Source organism: Bemisia tabaci, chromosome 1 (genome assembly GCF_918797505.1).
Source record: "Bemisia tabaci chromosome 1, PGI_BMITA_v3".
Taxonomy (NCBI): Eukaryota; Metazoa; Arthropoda; class Insecta; order Hemiptera; family Aleyrodidae; genus Bemisia; species Bemisia tabaci.
The window spans coordinates 21,270,862-21,286,370 of NC_092793.1; the positions used below are offsets into that span (position 1 = coordinate 21,270,862).

At 39.6% G+C, this 15,509-nt stretch overlaps 1 protein-coding gene across 1 annotated transcript; it reads left to right on the forward strand.

Annotated features, from left to right (window-relative positions):
• Positions 1-1,593: 1,593 nt before the first annotated feature.
• LOC109041234 (uncharacterized) lies at positions 1,594-10,480 on the forward strand. The gene is made up of 2 exons (XM_019057496.2): positions 1,594-2,062; positions 8,111-10,480. Exons 1-2 carry the CDS (start codon positions 1,636-1,638, stop codon positions 8,404-8,406), a joined length of 723 nt encoding a protein of 240 aa, XP_018913041.2. The 5' UTR covers positions 1,594-1,635; the 3' UTR covers positions 8,407-10,480.
• The last annotated feature ends 5,029 nt before the right edge of the window (positions 10,481-15,509 follow it).

The following is a 15,509-nucleotide window of genomic DNA, read 5'->3' on the forward strand; positions in this document are numbered from 1 at the left end:
TTACAAAACATGAATCGACAGTTGTCGGATTGTACATCAATGACAAAATGTGTCTAGGCCCTCATTCTTGACTACAACTACTGCCCCCAGAGCCGCTCTCCGACGCCAATGCGTTGGAGCTTCCTGCTTGTTTTTTCCTTAATCCGATTTTTTTATACCTTAAAAAAATTGCAAAATTTGCCACCCCCTAAATTTGCCGCCATGGGCCGCGGCCCATGTGGCCACCCCTTAATCCGGCTCTGACTGTGGATTAGTTTCCCTCGTAAATATACGTGAGCTTAGTGAGACAAGGAAATTTGGAACGTTGCAAAACATCGAGTTAAATTGACTATTTATTTGATCCATTGAGTCCTTTCTCGCGGAGAGTGTATGGTTTAAGTTACGACCAATTTTGAAAATCCTGCTTGATTTGCATCGAATTTGTGAGCAAGTATAATTTTCGGGCATGTTAGATCTTTGCATCAAATGATCTGTAACGATAAAGGTGTTTTCCTCGTTTTTTTCTTTTTGTATCAAAATATATCCAATTGTTGGAATTTTTGCGTAATCTAGATGCAGACCGTGGAAGGCACCTAAACGGAAGCTTTTCCGCAAAAAAACCGATTTTCCAATTTATTTGATTTGTTATCGTTAGGTTTTAACATGGACTGATTCAGGTGAGTCTTGTTGTCATTGCTGTATTCGTAGCTAACAATACAACAAAAACGATCTATGAAGATCAAAGTTGGTGGCCTATGAAAAAGCGTACACAACATAAAACGGTTGTTCAGTAGGCGGGCCGAGGGTGGAGCTATTCTCATTTTACCCTTCAAATCCGAAAACAACAAGGGCGTTTAGGGTAGTTTCCAATAGAAGGGTTTAATCATGAAACTCTCATCGTATATACACTCACTCGGAGAGAGCCTCAGTTTTACAATCAAGAAGCTCGATTTAGACAAAAGCTCGGAAACGGTCAAGTCCCATAAGAAATCATGGGAACTACCGACTTACCGACCATTTTCGCCCTAACCTAACTTATGCTCCCGGTGGAGAGCCAAACAAGGGTGTCTAGCATCAGGATTTTCCCGATTTTCCGGATACTTTCAGGATTTAAGGTCAGTCAGGACTTAATCCCGATTGCATCAGGATTTGAGGAAAAATCGATCGCAAAATCAGGATTTGAGAAAAGTCGGCTGTCCGATCGAATTTTTTTATGTTTTCGCGTAACGCTTTGGCAGAAATTTTAATATTTCTCCACAAAAAAACAGGATACGGAAAAATTATGAAATCAGGATTTATAGCAGTCAAAAACCAGGGAAAATCAGGACTTCATTATAGGATTTCCCAAAGTGAAAAAAAAAACTATACACCCTGCGAACAGTACAGCCAATCTATCGTGTCTCTATCGTTGACAAAAACACACCGGCAACATCGCGTTGACGTGACGGCGACGCCAGAGAGCATTTCCTTGCGCGAAAAAGCACACGCGGACGAAGAAAGCCGAGAAAACCAGCCGGGCAGACGAAGACGCCAGGGGGGAGGCGGTGCGTGTCATGCACCATATCTCGGCCCACCTTCCATCAGGTGAGAATGTATAAAGTGGAGGGCCTCGGCGCGACCGGGTCCATTGTCAAAGCACCCAGCCCAGCGGCGGTCATGGAGTTACGCGCGTTTCTGCTCGGTCTGTGCGCCCTCGGAGCGTCGGGGCGGCCCCAGAGCGGGGCGCAGGCGGAGGAGCCCTCGGGGCCGGGGCGCCCCTCGGACTGGAAGTTCCTGCGTCAGGTGTACAGTGAGTGCTTCGTCGGTAGCGCGGACGCGTTGGTGTGTCTCAAGCAGCGGGCCGTCCGCGCCCTGGACCAGGCGGCCAAGCTCCAGTCGATACCGTTGATCGATGGCTTCTCGCTCACGAGAACGGTGAACGACTCGGCGCTCCTCGACGAGGATCCGCAGCTCGACGGCGCCGGTGACGCCTTGCCCCGGGACATGGACCAGAAGGACCGGGCGCTCGACAACATCATCCTCAAGAAGCTCGAGCGCTTCTTCGCTGCCAGATCCATCACCGTCGACAACAGTCACAATGAAGGTCAGTCTCGTCTTCTGTGTCTTCACGGAAAAAAAAAATTGCTGATTCAACAATTCAATTGCTAAATACAGTGAGTGCAATGTTTCAACGCAGATTTTACAACAAAAAAATGCTACTTTAACCACATTGTAAACTATTTTAACCACGGGGGTGGTTAAAGTAGCATGTTTTTGTTGTAAAATCTGCGTTGAAACATTGCACTCACTGTTTTTAGCAATTGAATTGTTGAATCAGGAATTTTTTTTCGTGTTCATATTTTTCTTGCTTTTAATGCACTTTTGTAGTAATTGAGGTAGAGACTCGAAATGTTTAGAGTTCTTCTAGGTCAAAATAAACGAATTTTGCGGATTCCCAAAATTTTCAGGGGACCACCCTGAAAAGAGGCAAAAACTTCAGGGGTTATACAGGCGAGACTTTCGGATCACCCGAGACTTTGGATAATGATATAATTCCAAACCTCTTTTTCTCTGTTCGGTCCTGAAAGGCTTTGGTTCCTCTCTAATGAACTTTCTCAGTTTGATACATCGTCACCTCCCGGCCAAAGTATCACAAGCGCCATGCGACATCTCTAAATTTCCGCCACCATTTTATTTTTTTACCGAGAAATTGTTGGCTGAATCTGTTTGAAAATTTCATTTAATTTTATCAGCAGCACAAAGAAAATTCCGTGAAATTTTCGGACAGTTTCGTTAAACAATTTCTCTGTTGAAAAATAATAAGGCGGCGGAAATTTTTAAACGCCGCAGGCCCTTGTGATACTTTGGCTGGAAGATGACGATATATCAAGCTGAGAAAGTTCATTAGAGAGGACCCGAAGCCTTTCAGGACCGAACAGAGAAAAAGAGGTTTGAAATTATATCATTATACAGGGGGATCCAAAAGTCTCGCCTTTATAACCCCTGGAGTTGTTGCCTCTCTCAGGGTAGTCCCCGTAAAATTTTGGGAATCCGCAAAAGTCGTTTATTTTGACCTGAGAGAACTCTAAACATTTCATGTCTCTACCTCAATTACTACAAAAGGAACAGGGACGCTGCCTAATGCTTGCGGTGCGGGGTTTTTGGATCATCGTGTTTTACTATAAGCTCACCGATCCCCCCTCCGCCCATTTTAATTTTTTGTCATAATTCGTTCTACAGGATTGTTACTAACAGAGTCCTTAGGTGCGCCCGCTGTGTTGAGATTTCGGAAATATGATCCACGTTTTTTTTTGTATTTTATTTATTTATTTATTTAAGTATTTTACGTGATGAAGTTGCAAGTTTTCCCATTTACACAATTTAAATTTTCATTTTTTTCCACAGCTCGGTCTAGATATTTACCGAGTTGATTTTAATGACTTATGCGTCGATAGGAGATAGTTTCTGAGTTCAGATTAACTCACGACGGTCCGCGAGGTAGGCCTTAATAGACACGAAGTGGCCTCAGGGGATGGGTAGAGAAGCGACAAGGGAGTGTACCCTGAACCTCCTAGTGCCCCTACCTACACTCTGTAAAAAATGATGCTATTTTGAAACCATAAAGAGATCGAGTTAACTTTGAATCAACTTTTGAGTCACTTTCAGCTTTGGGATTTCTTGTAAAATACTTGCTGCTTTCAGACTAAACCCGTAATATTTTCCCAGAGTAAGTTCTGTGCGTGGATACCTGACTTAAAAATTCGAATCTTTTGTTACATTCTATCATTCCAAATAAAAAAAAAAAACTGCTAGAATGGTCTGAAGTTTGGATTGAAAGAACTCTCCCTCAAACTTTAGGAAGAACTTGTTCCCCATGCTTTTTATTTCTTTCTCCTCTTCTATTTATCATTTTCAATCTCTAAGTAAGTGTAAGAGGTAGCCGCGTTGAAAGAAGTGAGATGCGCTCCAAACCAATGAAAATTGAAATTCATTAAAACACTCAAACATGGTTGTTTAAATGATCCACTAGTAATCAGTTAAGTATGTTTCCAGCCGCTGACCTTGATCTCTAATTTTTTAAACGGGCTGAGGGTCGGCCTGAGAATCTAAGCTAAAACTGATCGAGTTAGGAAGCCCAAGTCACTGACCGATGAGCTGGTAATTTAATCAAATAACTTTTTTTCCGGTTGGAAATATTTTTGTTCACCTGGATTCCAACCGCAGGAGCTCAAGTGAACATTCACCCAATCAAACTTCTTTATCTGTTGCCACACTCGGAATTTTAAACTCCTCTTGCGACGTTTTTCAGATTAATTAGATTTATGAGATCAGATTCTAAAAAAATGAAGTAAAACTCTGAATGTCAGAGACATCATGCATTTTATATTAATTTCAAGTATGCAATGATATTTTTACCACCGAGTTTTTTTTTAATTAAATAATTTGCTTTTATTAATTGCTCTTCATAGCTATATCCTCGATTCCTTAAAAATCTACTCATCGTGTGAATTGGGTTTTATACTTATGTCTGATCATTTAAACCGATTATGGGCTCAAAGAACCGTGCAGCAACTGGGATCCAGGATATTTCTTCCCTATAAATTGATCCCTCCAGGTATTGTTTTCCCAAGTGTTCATAAAATACAGCACTGCGCAACTCAGCTGCTTTCTTCATGACCGTTGATTTTCTAACGGATCATTTACGCACATACATGATTACCGATCGATTTTCTATGCAGAAGGCACTCTTTTTTGTATGATATTTGATTCGAATTTTTGTCACATATATGTCGTTTTAAATTTAATCTGAGATTTTGAATTAATTAAAACTTTGCTTGGCATACAGCCACTAACGAGTCTTAGAACACTGTAGCTCTGTGGGTTACAGAAATGAACTAATTTTAAAAAGATAATATTTTAATTTTGATCACAATTTATGTTTATCGTCCGTCTTATATTGACCAAGATAATAAATTAGGTCCGCAAAACTTCTTAGATTTTTGTTTTGTTTTGTTCTGTTTTTCTTCTTGATATAACGCTACAATAATCCATTTAGGTTAATCCGAAGTTCCAGGAATAATACTTTTTTTTCTTATATTTTTTTCAAAGAGAATAATTGTAAACTAATCAGCTTTATAAGTATCAAATATAAATATGGTTGTCCCAAATAAAAGAAACCACATGATTAATATTTTTTTGTGCCAAACTTTTAATCAGTGCGGGCTCGGGGCAAGCTTTTCATCAGTCTCGTTAACCCCTCTGTGAAATAAGTTATCCATACACGACTAAAGTATGAGCCGAAGGCCCTAATTTGTAACAGCTTAATACTTTCGAACGTAGAAACTGCGAGCTGGAACAACCATAGACTCTTTTACTCCGCCGATCGAAAGTGGCGATAAGGTAATGTAAAGAAGTGGGTTAGCTTTATGGAAGGCATATCGTCGTTAGAGCCGGTTGCGGGACTCTCAGGAAAATAATACAATCTGGAGTGAGGTGCGCAACAAGTGGCCGGGAAAATTTCCGAGACACCGTTGCCAAATCTTCCTGCGACTTAAATGAGACAATGCCTGTTCCGCTAACAGCGAACGGGTATAAATTTTTCAGTCCAGGTACCCAAACTTATAAGCTCCAGAAGCTAGATTTCGGTTCAGATAATAACCGAAGCCTTCGGTGAGGGTTCCGAGTCTGAATATGGCTAGGGAACACTTTGGTTATCTGAGCTAAAATTGGTTCCTGGAAAGTGAGTTTTTGGATATTTGGTTTCCCGGACTCATTTTATGGAAAAATTAAAACAAGTATCCCGTCGATTGATACCCCTCCTCCCTCCTCCCTCAAAAAAATCGACATACTGACTACATGCGATACTTGTTCTTTAGTCGGCGTGGTAACTATTTTTTCATGGGAATGGAACGGAGCAAGGCGCTAAAAATGAAACTAAAAACCAAACGCGAGTAAATTTTGCGGATTTCCTCGATATTTTGTGGTTTCAAATCATAATCGTACCCCATTTACTTGCCGCCCATCCTCTCAAAGAATTTTGATAGGAATGCGTCGCTGAAATTTCAAATTTTCCTATACTCAGTGCCAAGTAAAGTACACTTTTCAAATCTCAATATTAGTGATATGATAAAAATTCAGTAGTAATTGAAAACACCCATACCTCAAAATTACAGGTTCAGTAATCATATGTATAAAAATATTTTTTAAAAACATTTTTGGATTCATATTCTTCAAAATTTACTGAGGCAATTGAAGTTGACGAAGTTTAAAGACAAGTGTTAACATTGCATGTGCCTTTATTTCGTTTACAAAGGGGGAGCTTCAGTTTTGCTTCATCTCAATGTATTCAATTATCAAGTAATGAATAATATAATCGTGTTAGCGAAACCGCCAAATCGCCTTGTCAACGTCTCGCTCGCAACTTTAATGTTGAAAAATAAGGGGAATATGTTCGCATACAATTCGTGGGGACTCCGAAAGTGTTACTTTCCAAAGTTCAAGATTAATAGCACAATTCGTCGTCTCCCGCACGAAGGAACGTAAGTCTATTCCAAGGTTGCCAAATTGACTCAAACAATTAATTTATTTTACAAAAATGTACGTAAGCAATTTGAGTCCAAAATATCTCTGTTTTTGGCTTGGAATCTAGAGAAAAATCAGGGAAATTTCCAGTCAGAAATGCTCAAAATTTTCGTGGTTAATAGGCAATTCGTGAGGGGAAATTCGGCAACATTGGAATGGAGTTACGTTCTTTCATCCGGGAGACAACGGATTTCCCCGGGATCGGCGATGCGGCGAGAAAGTAAGATAATTACTCACGCAAGCCTTGTGTCACTTTGCGTAAGTAAGTGAAGCGCAAAAGACACGAGACCACTGGAAACACAAAGCATTAGGTGCTGCTTACATATGCGACCACGCGACGTTGCCAAATTCCAAATCTCAACGATGAGCCAAGTCCAATTCTCACGATAAGCCGCGGAAAAGTCGAGGATTTTCATCGGAAATTGTCAAAGCGAAGATGGCGCGAAGTTCAAGTGCGATCAAGACAAGGAAAGGGAAACTGGGGCTCGCGCATGGGCGAGCACGGACGCCACGGGGCGCGCACATCCACGCACGCGCGGTCGAGAAAAGCGCCGGGGAAAAGCTAATGTTTCTACCCGTGCGTTAAAGTCTCTCGATAGCATCGCGTTCCTCGCAGGCGAATCGGAGCGTTATAATCTTCGTCTTAACCTTGTATGAACAAATGGGTTGTAGATGAAAAGCTGGGCACCGGTTAGTGCTCATGGAGGCTAGCTTGTAAGCTCGTGGTGCCGAACAATTAGCCGCCATTTAGCTATATCCAAGCGACTGTACAGGATAATCTAGATGTCCCGAACCATCAGCACCAGGAATCATCCCTGTAGCTCTTGAACAAGTCGAAATAGGGACTTGCAAATTTGTGAATGCTTTCAGGTCGAAGGGAACGACTTTTTGAAACCCTCAAAACTTTATAGGGACCACCCTGGATAGGGACAAAATCCCTTGGGGGTGGTGCAGGAATTTTGGATCACTCTGTATTTAACGTCTCATGATTCCGCTATGCGTGCTCGTACTTTAATAGGAATGATAATATTTTTTTTTCGGTTTATTTTTATAATTATGTTTATTGTAGCCTTTTATTAGAAATATTTACAAATAAAGGTAAAATAAGTGCATCGACTTAATTTGTTTTTCCTGTAAAAACTGACCATTATCGTTAATGATGAACATTTTAAGTAAATGCCTTCACGCACGCAAGGATTTTCACAAAAAATCAAAGATACAGTTATGGGAGGTTTTTGATTAATACAAACCAAAACATCGAGGCAATCTTTGAAATGTTATAATATGAGATATTACTCTACTGTTCGTCCATTGACCGGCAGATGTCATCCTCGCATCCCCTTTCCTCATTTCTTTACTCGGTAACTTCGTTCATTTTTCCAGTTTCCCTTCCCATACAGATTTACATATTTCTTGGTGCATCCAAACTTACAAGACTACCCCCCCTCCCGGTAATTCCGAGTACGGTACGCTGTCTCAAGATATTTTATTTGATATATTTTGACCCAGTCTTTGCTTGACATTTTCCATGTACCGATTTTTACTGACTCAGATGATGTTTATTTTGTAGTTGATGGACGAAAGAAAAAGGAGAAAGAGCTACACCACTACTTGATGATGGCAGCGGCGACAGCGGCGGCCATCTTGGGGCCCCTCGCATTCAAATCGCTGGCCATCATTGCGACCAAAGCCCTTGTGGTGAGCAAAATTGCCATCGTGATAGCTTCCATCGTGGCCATCAAAAAACTCTTCTCGCACCCGCATCAGGAGTCGGAGGTTGTCTCTCACCACTACGGCAGGAGCCTGCGGCACGCTCCTAACACGGACGCCGCGCGACTTGCCTACAACGCCCACCAACCAGAATAGTCAGTCTTCTTTTATCAAATATCCTCTTCACTATCGAGGCTAGAAACTTGTCCAAATCCCTTGAAGTGCGGCCTTCAGATTACCCGCCGAAGAACAAATGAGACTTCAGTGACTGAAAGAAAAGAGAAGCTTTCAAAGAAAATCAATCAATCAATCAATTTAAACCCAGCGAAAAAAGTGTATATAGGCAATCATCAGACGGCGAGACTTGTAACTTATTAAAGTAGTAATACAACCAGCAACCGCCTCTTAAATTAATTCAGAAATTTTATTATTTTATCGAAACACGTCTTTAATTGTACAGATATGAGATAGAAGCAAAAAAGGAAAATGGTAAGTTTCTAGCCCCGGTATTACTCCTTTTTTCTTTTCTGCTCTTTATCTATTTATTTTTTGAGATTTGTCATATGTATAGGTCTAATTTTAAATCTTGATAACAAATATTTATACAAAGGGAACATTTTAAACTATATCTGGAAGTCTGCATCGACAGAGAAAAGACCTCGAGGTCTCCTGAGCTTCCGTTTAAGTTAGTGAAGCAAAAACTCGTGTGCAGAAGTTGAAAAATAGAGGAGCAAAACTTTGCCCCTTTAAAACATAATAATAATAGATGTAGTAAAATCTTAATTAATCTGCCATGGCTGTTGCTTATTCGATAAGTGTTTTAGTCGATATACATTTTGCCGATTCTCAGCAAAATCCTTTTTTTAAACTGGCATTCACTTTCATAAAATGTTCATATTATTTTAAAATCTACATAGTCTAAGTGTACTGAAGGTGCAATATAAACTTAAGAGCCTATCTTAATGGTGAGCTGTAAATCTGACCGCACACTGAGTAATCTCTCCGCCATTTGGCATGTGACTAGTCATTTTTTCTAGTATCTCTCATAATCAAACTTAAAACCAAAGACATTACTAGTTTTAGACGAAAATCAAAAGCTCACGAAAAGGGCACTGGCAAAATCGATATTATATAATTAGAAGAAATATTTAATCAAATTTTAAGTCTGCTTTTCCGTTTAATTTTCATGAAACCAGCAAAAGGGACACTAAGACTGGTTGACATGATTTCTCACCTTTTTTTTTTTTTTACATAAATTAGATAAAGCATTTATGATATTTTTCAGAACATACTTAAAAGTATAGTAAAATCGCCTGCACCTTCAAAAATCGATACATTTACATCGGTTTAAGTAGAGAAAAACTGACAAATCTAACAATGCTGTCAGTCTCTTGATCCGCCAAGGTAAGGCGGTCGGCTCATTTCTCACCTTGATGACAATTTCAAAAATTTCTTTACAGAGTCATTACACAGTACAACAGAAATTACAAATATAACTTATTGAATATAATGATTGGTTAGGTAATTAATCCGTTTGAATGGACAGACCGCTCATCTGAATTATGAAACTATGGTTTACTGAGTCATTAGATACCCAACAGATTAGCCAAAATAACGATTCATGAACAAAAAACTATCTAATAGAATGGTTAGAAAATTAAATTACCTATGAAATGCCTGTATAAATAACTGACTGACTGACTGACTGACTAACTGACTGACCGACATACCGACTGACTGACTGACTGACTGACCGACATACCGACTGACCGACCGACCAACCGACCGACCGACCGACTGACTGATTACTTGATCGATTGATTGATTAACTGATTGATTGACCAACCTTCCGACCGACTGACTGACTGACTGACTAATTGTTCGACTGATTGATTCATTGACCGATTGATTGACTGACTGACTAACCTGTTTATTGAGTGACTGATTTACGGACCATCTATCTGATCGCTTATCAACCTGAATACCCAGTGATATAGATTTTCAAGCTCTACTATCGAGCAAAAGTATTCTTTTGAGTTCCGCCTTGAAGTCAACCTCTTTTGTACAAGGAGTGGTGAACTCCTGCATTGAGTCTCGCATATGCCAGAAATTCACTAATCAAACTTCTGTTCTTATTTTGTGGAGGTACTATGAGGAAAGTAAGGGCTACGCGCTACAGGGCTCGTTTGTTTTGCGAACTGACTGACTGACTGACTGACTGACTAACAGACTGACTGACTGACTAAGTTCATAAATGACTGACTGACTGATCAATTACCTGCGATTTAATCAGTTGATTGGCTCGCTAGATGATTAATACGATGAGTCTGAAGTCTGCACTTCTGCAGAGCGTAGAAAATATATTGTTAATCACACCATATCAATTTCTTTTCAACCAAAGAGAATGAGAGAGTAATTAATGACAAAAGAAGAAACTCAACTGGTAAAATATTAACGAGAAGTTAATGGGACTTGAATTTGTAGCAAGGTTCTGATGTAGTCGAGAAGTTCGATAATTGAGACGCAAGTATAAAGCGCTGTGCGTTTGATCGTAAAATATTTGAGCGTAACCCAATCATAATATTATAGTTTTATATGCGTTGTACTGTTTTTGTCATGCGTCAAATAAGTAGGTAACTTCAAGTGTTCGAAAGATAAACACATATCATAGCAAATTAATATACCTTGATGCATGAAAAGTTGAGCATCGTGCAGTTTTGACCGTAACAATGGTGAATACCTAGTCTTGTAACTGTTCAAAACTCTTCGACTCGCAACAGGTCATTCACCTCTTGAGAATGAAATCTGTTCAGCTGCGTTGAAGGGAACGGAGTTTGTATTGACACAAGATGTTACGTGACTGTCAAAGTGGTTTCAGACCCAACACTTAAAAAATCACGACGAAAATGTGTCAATCCGACAAAATTGGTTTAATTCCTCAAAATAAGATTCGTAGGTAGCATGAGGGGAACTTCACATAGTTTGAACCAGATTTCTACCGCCAACTCGGTGAGGCAAAATGGGCAATTTCTAACTCAAATATCCTTTTACAGCAATCTTAGCAATGTCCTTGTTCAATATTCACATGCAAACGTAAATTTTTGCAAGAATGCGGGGCCATAAGACGTTTCAAAGTAGTCGGTCAAAGTAGGATCAAAAAAAGGAGGAGTCGATATAGAATTGTGATATATTATGTATTCACGCATAGTAATACGGTACCTCCTTCAATTTCTTTTTTTCTGCCACCTTTCTTAAATAATTTGCCAAAGAGCCTATCAAGGAAAGAGTCTTTTGGTGCCCCTTATGTAAGAAACTTGGGCATCACGTTCAAATGTGGCCTAAACGAAACCTCATGAAGTGACAACCCTCCAGTGAATGTTTTAGCTTGAGTTCAAAGCTCATTTTGACAGCGTTGCAAATTTTACATTTTTTACCATTATTAAAGCCTGTATTTTAAAGTTCCTCTGTTGCATACGACTATAATTGATCCGGCCTCTGAACCCCCCTTTCACCCCCCCCCTCCGTTTGAGGTGTTTGGATCCGCCCATGATGGTGGATTGTTTCATCATTAGGTTTCGTTTAGTCAATATTTGAACAAAATCCTTGAATTCCCACAAAAAGGAGCACTTTTTTGACTGCATGCCTCTCTTAAACTTTTTTGACTTCAATTATTTTAGTTCATCTTGATAAAAGAAGTTACAAAGTTATTCAGCATGCCGATAACTATCTAATAATTTTAACGATATCAATATTAATCATACTGATTTATGACAGATACTTTTTCCAAATTCATAGAGTTTACTTTGATATTACAATGTCAATTGGATTACATTTTGCAATAAGGAATCACCATTTCTGGCCCATTTTAGAAAAAAAACATACACTCCATTGGTTTCCCTATGTACACATGTGCTTTTATGGGAGAGCCAAAGATAGTGGTTCCTTATTGCCAAATTTAATCCAATTCTTTCTCGCTCTGTGCTTTTCCCCTTTTTTCTATTGAGTTTAACAAAAATGGAGAGAAAATCGCTATAATTACAGGCGTAAAGAGTCAATGCTTCATTTTTGCCTTAAAATATTACACTGGTTTTTGGGATAATTTCCTTTCCGATCTATTCAATTCACGTGGAATTGCTTACTGAATCATATTCATCAGACTTAAAATTTGATTAAAGTTCATTCTGTCAGTTCATTATGTAAATCGTTAGTTTAATTGTTTTTGTTATTGTTATTGCTTATCTGTAGATTGGTTAATTTATTTCTTAGTTAATGTGTTGAACTTATTTCTTATTTATTTGATTTTCAATGAAATGGTTGGAATTGAAAATTCTTGGAATCCTAGTCTCAACCGATTTCGGTTTATGTTTCTGTTCAAATAACTTCTACTACAGCTTACTTTGCTTAGCTACAGAGATTATAATCTGTTCTCATCAAAGCTTGAAATGGAACTTATTGATACCTAAGTACTGTTTGCTTGCCTTTCTGCTTCGTTTGTTGGAACAGCGCCTGTAATTATCATGTATCTCACTCAAAACTGTTAAACTAATTAAATCACTACTACGCAATTTCATGTGTTATTTTCTTGTGTTACTGTCCGCAATTCATTCGGTTCAATCCTTGATCGCTGTCAACGGATGGTGTGATATCATTCTTACCTTACTCTCCCCTCTTCTCTCCATCTCTCTTACACTCCGCTTTTTTCAATTGCCCATGCAAGTCAACGACCAATTTGGCCTTGTCTCAGGGAGAAGAAAAAATTGTTTATCTTACAAAGCTTTTGAAGCAGATATCAGGTCCTACCTACTTTTTTACTCGTATAGTTATACAAGTTCAGTTTTGTGATACCAGTGCCTCAGTTTCAAGAGCAGCACTGCATTCCTACCGTAATCGGAATTATTGTTCATGCACGTGGATATAACAATTCCACCATACGGCTATAAAAGTAGGTAAAATCTACTGTATAGTATTATTGGGTAGATAGGTAGGTAGGTAGAATGCACTATGAGCACCGTGGGAGCACTATCGTGCTAAAAATGAACTCCTTATGAGCATTCCAGTACCCGTGGATAAAACATACATATTTTTGAGGAAAATTATACGTATTTTTCCTTTAAATTTTCAGATATTTTAGATTGAATTGCAATTAAAGTACCTAAAAATAATATTCACAGTTTTCTCAGTAAATTCGATTTTGATTGAATGAAAGGTGGCAACGTCTGTGGGCTCATACTGCGTTCTTCCTCCTACTCGGCAAAGCAGAGCAATGGTTCTATCTTTTTCGTGCGGCAGTTGTTAAGAATTTGAATTATGAGGCATTGAGCTATACAGAAATAACACGTCACGTAAGTGTTTGACGTTTTAGATGAAAGGGACACTCGTGAGGACAGTCGACACTCAAAGGAGGTGGACTGAGCTACACATAGTTCATAAAGTATCACAGTATCAAAGTATCACAACAAAGTCGCGGGGAAAAAAACCGCGTATAATTCGAAGCGCGGATAATAGTCTCTACTGCACATTTCTTGAGTTCTGAGTAGGGCTCTCTTAAAAACTCTCAGGGGAAAATAACACATTTTTTGCTGAGTATCATCCATCAAACGTTCAGCACCGATACTATCACAAGGCTAGTGATTCAGTGGCGTAGCTAGGAATTCTGTAAGTGGAGGCGGGGGGGGGGGGGGGGGTCCATTAAAAACCGCGACGGTAAATTTACATTATTTTGTGTACGTCCCTGATAATATTTTATGTCTCGCTCCAAGAATAAAAAAAGGGTACAATTAACGAGGCTAAGGGGAGCAGGCTCCCTGGACCCTCCCCCCTATCTACGCCACTGTAGTGATTCTTACAAGCCAAAAAAAAATTCTATTTTCTTGAAAGCGTGTTTGTTATCCGTCTGTTTAAGCCGAGAGAAACGGATGGTTCATCCGGAGGTTGGAGGGAGATCGATCCTAGGAGGGCTGGAGGGACTCCCTCTGGAGGCCACTTCGGCGGCTGTTCTGGGGCTCACACTCATGGAGATCCTGTGGTGGGTCCAGTTCAAGAGCCAGGAACCGAAGATCCAATCCGTCCTGGATAACATCCCGCAGCACATGATCGACGATACGCGTTATCCGGCCTGATTTCTCCCTCATGAAATTTTTCGTCTACTCCTCACTGAACATCACTGCCGTGGTATGGAAGAACGCCGTATGAACGTTCGAGAGTTGCCAAATTTTCGCTCATAAAATGTTCATTTTTGAGGAAAGTTATGAATATTTTCCCTTGAAATTAACAGGAATTTTAGGTGGAATTGCGAACAAAATTATCCGAAAAATTGGAAGGAAAATATTAATAAATTTACCAGGCAATTATTTTTTTATCAAAGGAAATTTGTCTAAGCCTGAAGGTTCATACGGCGTTTTTCCTTAGCAAGGCAGATCACTAAATTATGGTATTCAGGGGATTGTCCGATGTCCCTCAATATATCGTTGTCCCTCTGACGTAAGGGGTATCTCAATTTCCACGTGAGCCCTGTTCTGCCGTGCTAAGGAAGATCCCCGTTTTAACATTCGAGAGATACCAACTTTTCTTTCATAGAATGCTTATTTTTGAGGAAAGTTATGAATATTTTTCGTTGAATTTTTCAGAAATTTTAGGTAAAATTGCAAACAATATTATCTGAAAACTTGGAAGAAAAATATTCATAAGTTTACCAGAAAATCCGTGTTTTATAGATGGGAATTTGGCAGCACCTGAAGGTTCATACGGCGTTTTTCCTTAGCGCGGCAGTAATTGTCCACATAACAGTGAGCTTTTCGGGGCTCATGAGGCAATAGAGATTCGCCCTTACGTCGGAGAAGCGACAGTGTATAGGGTGATCCAAGAATGAACCGCTAAAATGCAGGAGAAAGTTCTATTGGTCAAAATGAGGCTTTTTTCCTCCATGAAATTTTCGCCGAAAGTGCTTTTTAAGGCGACTACAGTGACAAAAGTGACATTTTTAAAGAGTGATACAACCTGAGTTTTGTGGGGCTTTCGTTGAGGGCTTGGACACGTAGAGTTGCGATTTGCCTCCTGTAAATAAATATGATGGAGTTAAAATGACCAAAGCTGGATCGCAAATTTTCTCACCAAATTCCACCAATAATAACCTGGGACAGAGGTGGCACCATGTCAAAAAAACTTGGGTCACATAATCAAACTGGATCTACCAAACTGGCAAGGTCACGATTCTGCCTGGTAAACAATTCATTAGTTGTTAGGTAATCTTTATTCACGCG

What these genes read in the sequence shown, in the direction of transcription:
- LOC109041234 (XM_019057496.2), top strand. Translation starts at nt 1,636, where the DNA reads ATGGAGTTACGCGCGTTTCTGCTCGGTCTGTGCGCCCTCGGAGCGTCG. An exon ending in CGACAACAGTCACAATGAAG is followed by an intron (nt 2,063 to 8,110) that starts GTCAGTCTCGTC and finishes TTTATTTTGTAG; the next exon opens with TTGATGGACGAAAGAAAAAG.